Source organism: Triticum aestivum, unplaced genomic scaffold (assembly GCF_018294505.1).
Source record: "Triticum aestivum cultivar Chinese Spring unplaced genomic scaffold, IWGSC CS RefSeq v2.1 scaffold184341, whole genome shotgun sequence".
NCBI classification, from domain to species: Eukaryota; Viridiplantae; Streptophyta; class Magnoliopsida; order Poales; family Poaceae; genus Triticum; species Triticum aestivum.
Genome location: NW_025234156.1, coordinates 1 through 7,333, shown reverse-complemented (window position 1 = coordinate 7,333; position 7,333 = coordinate 1). Strand labels below are relative to the sequence as shown.

General features: G+C 40.2%; 1 protein-coding gene across 2 annotated transcripts; it reads right to left on the bottom strand.

Moving 5' to 3' along the window:
- Positions 1-4,589: 4,589 nt before the first annotated feature.
- On the bottom strand, positions 4,590-6,932 carry LOC123176154 (uncharacterized). 2 transcript variants are annotated; one of them, XM_044590506.1, is made up of 3 exons: positions 6,913-6,932; positions 6,753-6,804; positions 4,590-5,737 (listed from the first exon to the last, which is right to left on the bottom strand). In XM_044590506.1, exons 2-3 carry the CDS (start codon positions 6,753-6,755, stop codon positions 4,607-4,609), a joined length of 1,134 nt encoding a protein of 377 aa, XP_044446441.1. In that variant the 5' UTR covers positions 6,756-6,804; positions 6,913-6,932; the 3' UTR covers positions 4,590-4,606. The 2 variants fall into 2 exon arrangements, with proteins under 2 accessions (XP_044446441.1, XP_044446442.1); XM_044590507.1 differs by lacking the exon at positions 6,913-6,932 and having other exon boundaries at positions 6,753-6,822.
- Positions 6,933-7,333: the final 401 nt, after the last annotated feature.

Genomic DNA, 7,333 nt, shown 5'->3' with positions numbered 1-7,333 from the left:
TGTGTGTGTGTGTGTGTGTGTGTGTGTGTGTGTGTGTGTGTGTTAATAGAGAATATAAATAGCATTTCCCATACATGTTTAGAGAAATAATTAATGAGGCGATGACGTGGCATGTATGATGGAGAGGCATATGTGCATGATGAGAGAATTGAGATAGTTGGCATCAACTATTTAGGTGTATGTGTAGGGTGCCCATATACATCCGCTCGTATCCATAACCTTGGCTTGGATAGCCCTAAGCTATCAAAGACATCCACGCAGACACGAAGTGCTGCACCATGCAGAGAATAAAACATCAACATGAGAGCTTCAACACGTCTCGTGCACGTGCTCTTCAGCCACTGTGGTAGAGGTCTATGGCGCCTTAGATGTAGCAAAGCCATAGCTGCAACATCCCCCCGCACCACATCAGCTCTTTGCACGTCCGCCATCGATGTCACAACGCCGCAACTATCGCCGATCAAGTTAACGGCCAGGCCCCGAACAACAGCCGGACAAGCACCGGCCAGATCAGGGGAGGCGTTGCAGCCAATCCTTGTTGTCTAGATAAGGCTTCATTAGGCGTGTTGTTCCATTGGTCCCGGCATTGAACTTTCCACTGTACATTAATTGGACCTTGGGTTTTGTTTATGCTGATCTTCAATGAAGAAGATTCGACGAAGCACGAAAGCGAGAAAACTGAACGAATCATAGCTATTCGTACGTCCTGGATGCTGAATGCTGTCAAATTCTTCACTGTCATTTTCTCCAGTGGAACAATTGAGTGGTCTTCGTAGATGGCAGCAATGTTTCTTAATGTCCCAGTCTTTGTCTCCAGCTCATTCCTAGTACAGTAGTACTGGCCCTGGCATTTTCCTTTGTCTTTACATGTTGTTTCCCGTATATGGTGATGTTACGTTGGGACAAACTGGCCAATCAGAACCACCACTTTCTGGTCACAAGGTAACCACATATTTTTAAATTTATTTTCTAAAATTTGCACAATTTTTCTGGTACGATGATAATGCTTCATTGAAATGAAAGGTTGGGCAACTTGATGATAATAGCCGATCTTGTCCTACTCAGGGATCTCCATCTATTGAATCCATGGTCAGCATCCAGTATCCACACGACCACACAGTACGATCGATACCGGAACCAGCTGGATGCGCGTATAATAAAAGAAATGTTCTACTTATATTTATTTTTATTGGAAAAAATCGCAGGAACAGAAGATCTTGTTTTCGTGGCTTGTGTAAGAAGTAAGCCCAAGAACTAAACGTCATAGACGTCATAGACATTTGTTGATTAGTTGTACATAAAGACATTCTTTGATTAGACGGATAAAATCGGATATGGTATATTTAGACGATTCAAATAAAATGACAGCATGCCGAGTAGTCTTTCGATAAAGTGTATCCAGGAAAATGCTGAATGATGGACGTTTAACTTGCGTAGACCATAATCCGGCTCGGCGAAACTAAACAATTACAGTTCTTACATAAATGTAGATTTATCGGCGGGATCTAGTATAGACCTTCGAGACTAGAAGGGGAACATTACTTTCATTGTATGCCTAAGTCTGTGTAACTGTACATGTGCTTTCCAAACTGATTTAGAAGATTTACATGAGGGTCTCCTGCTGGCCCTACAATAGTGCAACATAATTGTTGAGTCAGACTCTGCTCAGGCAGTGAAGGAGATTACATCCAGGAAGATGCTTTCAATGCATGCTGGAAACATTCAAGATATTCGTGATGTTGTTGGTGATCAAGAGATTAAATTTGATAAGATTAGTAGGAATCAGAATGCGCTTTGTGACGCCTTGGTACGTTATGTTGAAATTTCTGGTATGGTGGGATCTTACCCACCGCAAGATATTGTATCTGTCCAAGATAGTTGTTGTAATCCTATGGTACATATGATATAAACCAACTATTACCTTGCAAAGAAATGCATTACAAGGCATTTAATGGATACATTTCAAATTTGAACTGCAAGTGCATTAGAAATTTGCTGAAAATGAGCTGAAAAATCCAACTTGTGTAATGAGTCCATGTTTAGACCTTATCCATGAAACAAAATTCCTTTTGTTTCATGGAGAAGGTCTAAACATAGATGGCTTCTTCTCTCTCTTTATCTCTTGAAACTTGGCATGCTCTCATTATATGATTCCTAGAGACTATGGTGAACTTTTCAAAATGGTTCTTAGAATTGTGGTTTCGAGAAGGAATAGGCCAGGGTTGAAGTTGAGGTGTTGATTACTTTATCGTATGAACTTGAAACTTTTTCTACATTAAACATGAGCATCACATATTCCAAGTCAAAATTTTGTATTTTTGTGGGTTCATTTGCTATATTTAAGCCATTTTATACATTTCTTGTCATTGGAAGGATAAAATTCAAATTTTAACAGGGGTGAGAGTGGAGGAGAGCCCCCCGCTAGAAAAAAACAGGAAAGAAAAAAAAATATAAGAAATGAAATGAAATAAATGGAAGGAAATAAAATAAAAACAAGAAGTAAATAAACAAAGAAACAAAGATTTAAACGAAGAAATGAAGAAAGAAATAAAAAATAAACAAATAAAGAAGAAGTGTAAAACATATTTTTTAAGGTATAGTCGAATGTTCTTGTAAGTATACTTGACAAAGATGGTTATGGATTCAACGCTAGGCCCATCCTACATTCTGATTGATCCACCCTGCCTTCCAACCGATTGCCGAATACAGCCATCCGATCATAATGGATCAAACGATAGCAACCTACCCATCTCCCTTCCCTCTTTCTTCCCCACCCCGCCTATCCCACAAGCCACCGTTGGTCCCCTCCCAGCACCATATATTTTTCTCAAACACCTACACCCCTCCCCCGGGCTCTGCCCACTCAACCCTCTTTTCTCCCGCACAAAGCCCCTTCTCCAGATCCATCTGCTGTAGGCCCGGATTATTGTGTGCCTCTGCTTAAAATGTTGTGGACATGGCCCAACTTGCCAGAATAAAACGCAGGGCCCCTGCTAAGAAGCGATGCAAAGGGAATCAATCCTGGTAGCGAAAAGTCCATTCTGCACCCGAGCTCATATGCTCCCGCATGAACAGTAAAATCAAAAAAAATCAGAAAAAATTAAAAAATTCCAAATTTTTTTGAGAGAAACATTGACAAAAGTTCTAAGTTCCTGCAAAAATTCATCATGAAATCACATTCCTGTAAGGCGTGGCAAAAAAACAAATTCAGTGCTTCAAAATGCGTTTGAAAGTAGCTTTTTTCAGAGTACTGTTTTTGTTTTTTTTGCCACGCCTTCTAGGAATGTGATTTCATGACGAATTTTTGCAGGCACTTAGAACTTTTGTCAATGTTTCTCCCAAAAAAATTTTGAATTTTTTTGAATTTTTTTTCGGTTGTACTGTTCACCCGAGCTCATTTGAGCTCGGGTGCAGATTAGCTGCGTCTTCCTGGTAGCCTCCGGTTTTCGGGGTTGCTCTTTGACTTTATCGCCCTATTGTCAAACCATTGGATTGGCCACTCCTCCCTCCTCCGAAGAGTCGAGCCTAGAGGAGTTGTGACATGTCATCGTCATGGTCCGAAACTCTAGCTTGGTTCTCCGCCACGGTGAGGAGTGAGGAGAAGCCAAAACCAACGGCGGCAAATCAGCTAGCGCCGCTCCTTTGGAGGGGTTAGGGCATGGACCAAGGCGATTTTGATGGAAACAGGCTGCCGTCCATGGCAACGGTGGAAGTATCCTCTTCGTGAGAAGGGTCGTGTATGTGCATCGAGTGCCCCCGAGCAAAACACCTACTACAGTAGTGATGTAGGATCCCTCAACCGTGAATCGCCATGGCTGCTAACCACACTATTTTTTTTATTTTGTTAAATGGGTTTGCTTTGCCAAATACTTCATGAGAATATCCAATCAATTTTAGAAAGTATATCAGCTAAGGGTCACCATAAGTTCTACAAAGGCCAATTAAGCACTAACCAAGGGACGAAGAGGATACATGCAAGTATCTGGATTGACCAATTTCACTGTTTCTACAAAGGCCAATAGGGAGACGACGTGACACCAGTCTCTTGCCATCTCATGTCAAATAGCCATTTCATCAAAGGATACATAGGCCAGGGTATACCATCATTTTCCAAAAGCAAGGAACTAAAGCCCTACTATTTTCAACCATCATAATACGTTGCATGGTTCGGAAGTTATTCAGTAATTTATGACATCATTGTCGGAGTTTTTTATAAAGTTTGCTCAAGTTCATCGAAAACAATCTAAACTTTCACAATAAAAAATATTTTTGGTATGAAAATATAGAAACTTGGTCAAATTTAGAAAGTTTGACCCGAGACAAAGCTATTATGCGAAGTAAATAAAAACAGAGGGAGTACATAACATGCCACGTCTGCTTGTGTGGGACTCATTCGCCTTGCTAAGTCATGTGTTGGCTCATTTAATGTACTTCTAGTATCTGGATTGACCAATTTCACAGTTTTAATACATACTTGACTTGGCAAATAGTTTTCATACACTTTACTCAACATATATGTGCGGGTGCTAAACATTATGCAGAAAGATATCCTATATGTTCAATACTATATCTAAAACACAATAGTTTTTCTGCCAACTGGCGCCGATCATTTACCGCTGGCAGTACTAGCCATTGCGACAAATAGAATAGTGGTGATTAAAATACAAAAGTGGGTCAAAATGGAAGCAATCTTGGCGGCAGAAGCAACATGAGCAGGTGAAACATCAATATTAGTGAGACCACTCTTTGTGTTGTTCTGTGAAAGGAGCCTCCATGAGAGTCCAAACCCAATAGCCATGGAGGATAATAGTAAGAAGAATCCGGTGAACTTGTTCGGCGAAGTGTTGCTGATGGTTCTTATCGACACGGCCAAGAATCCGGTGAACGTGACCTTTGTCAGTTCCAGTGACGCTGGCTTGGGGTCTTCATCATCTTGTCCATCCAACGGGAACAAAACTAGGAAGAGAAGTGAACTGAAGCTTATAATCGGAGGCACAAAGACCAACAGGGCAACCATCTCAAGCTGCGTGTGCTTACGCATGGTAACCAACAATAGCATGAAGATACCAGCCGCCATGAAGCAGTCAAGGAGGATAGTCAGACGCACAACTTTTCTCTCTCCAAAACTTTTAGGTGGGGTCATCTCGAGGAGCATTGATCCCACACCTAGAGTGATGAAGATGAAGCTGATGTAACCCATTGGTTCCCCACCCATGCGACTTATTGTCCGAACGTCACCATCAAGAGTCAAACCTTGGAACCCCAGAAAAAGAATTCCAGTGACGCCGGTCAAGAACTCATGTGATTCATCCAGTACGCTTTGCATTATGGCCGTGTATTCTGGAACATTGCCATTTTGGCTATCATACAAGTAGTAGTAGTAGCAGACGGTTCGCAGCATGAGCAAAATTCCACACAGGACTCCAAGGGTGATAAAAACGGATTTGAAGATAATGAAGTGTGCAATGAAATAGGCGAGCATGACGAGGCAAGCAGACGAAGTGATTGCCAGGATCACGCTACTTCTCGGGAACCCCTGTAAGAAGCAGCACAACATGAAGGGGCAAATGCCGGTGATCAAAGTAAAGCCTGCCATGGCAATCAGGGCAATGGGGACTCCATGTCCGTACACTTCATCATTCAGGTCAACTATGTTGAGAGCAAGTGCGAGAAGCACTGGGCATATCATAACCGCCACTCCTTCCGCCAATCCACGGGAACGGTTCAATAGTCCAACCTAAATCAATATTACAACCCCAACATGACGTCATGACCAAGTAATTAGCAACAAGTAAAAATATGTTTAGAGTGAAAAAATCTACTGAAAATTAGATTAAAATATTAAATAAAAAATTTAAAATGAGAAGCTAAATAATATATTTATGCTTGTTTGAATTTGGAGAAAAAACTGCAATCCAAACATTTTGAATTTTTTTTAAAATTATTTGTCTACAAAACTAGCAAATCTGAGAATACCTAAAATAGTACATATACATAAATGATAATCAAAAGTTTCTTTTGAAGTTAATGTTCAGAAATTATTTCAAAGTTTGCTCTAATTACCTAGTTTGCCAGGTTGATTCTAAAATTTCTTCTTTGTTTATAATTTTTTAATGCATTTCCTATATTACTATAATAGTTTCTTTTATTTTAGTAATTTCTGGAGTTTTTTATCTTTGGTTGCACAGATAATTTAGTTTCATTAAATTCATTTTTTTGACTGGGTTGCATGTGTGTAAAACCCTGGTCATATCACCATCAACGAAACTGAGCGGGTTTTGTAAAGCAAGAGCCAAATTGGCAGGGTTTTTGAATTTAAGAACCCAAAACCATTATATTTGGTTCGGGGACAAAAAGCAGACTTTCTCCAATACAATGGTTATCTCATCATTATGTATATAAAATAAGTAAGTTCTTGAGGTCACAATATATTTGTAAGTTTACTTTGTTCAAGCTAGACATCTAACAAATCTATATTCGGGGGATCAACTGACTTAGTTTTGGCATTTACCAGCATCGTGTATGTTTTCCTTTTTCAAACTTAGTTTTTGCCAGCATCTATAATATACTAAGAGATTGTTCAACAAAGTGATGGCTGCTTCGCATGTGTTAACATATGTAAACCAAATTATCAACAAAAAACTGCTGTAGTGGTGTTCTTGATCTCGGCCGCTACTTGATACTTTCAGCTGTCAAACAAAAAGGAAATACAGTAGACTGTGTTGAAGAGATAAAGAGGAATTAGTACGTACCATCTCAAAACAGTGTGGTTGAGATCTGGACGGAAGCGATCCAAGAAGGGATCTGGACAGTAGGGATAAAGAGGAATTAGTATGTACCACCTCAAACTTGGGAATTAATGAATAACTGAAAAAGAGAGACGAGAGAGGAGGTGAAGAACTGAGAGCTTACTATCCCTGCTCTTCTCTAAGGGTGGAACTGCTGAGCTTGCTAGTAGCAGATGTGGAATATTTAAACTAAATGCTTAGATAATATCTCATAGAAAGAAAGTGGCAGCAAAAAGAGCCAACGACTAGACCGAGTCAATTATTAGCTACCTTGTAGCATGGAAAAATAGACAGTAGAACCTTCCTTGCACAGACTGGAGAAGACTAAGTTGATTTGGCTTTTTGTTTTGAATTCAAACATTCAGTTGGTTCAGGTTGTGCTTTCTTTGGAAATGAAAATGATAAAGGCCCCCGTAAAAGAAAATGACCAAGGCGCGTGGATGAAAAACCAGTTTTGGCTACCAGTCATGCCTCTCGGCTTCTTGTAGCCCAATCGAAGAGAGAGAGAGAGAGAGAGAGAGAGAGAGAGAGAGAGAGAGAGAGAG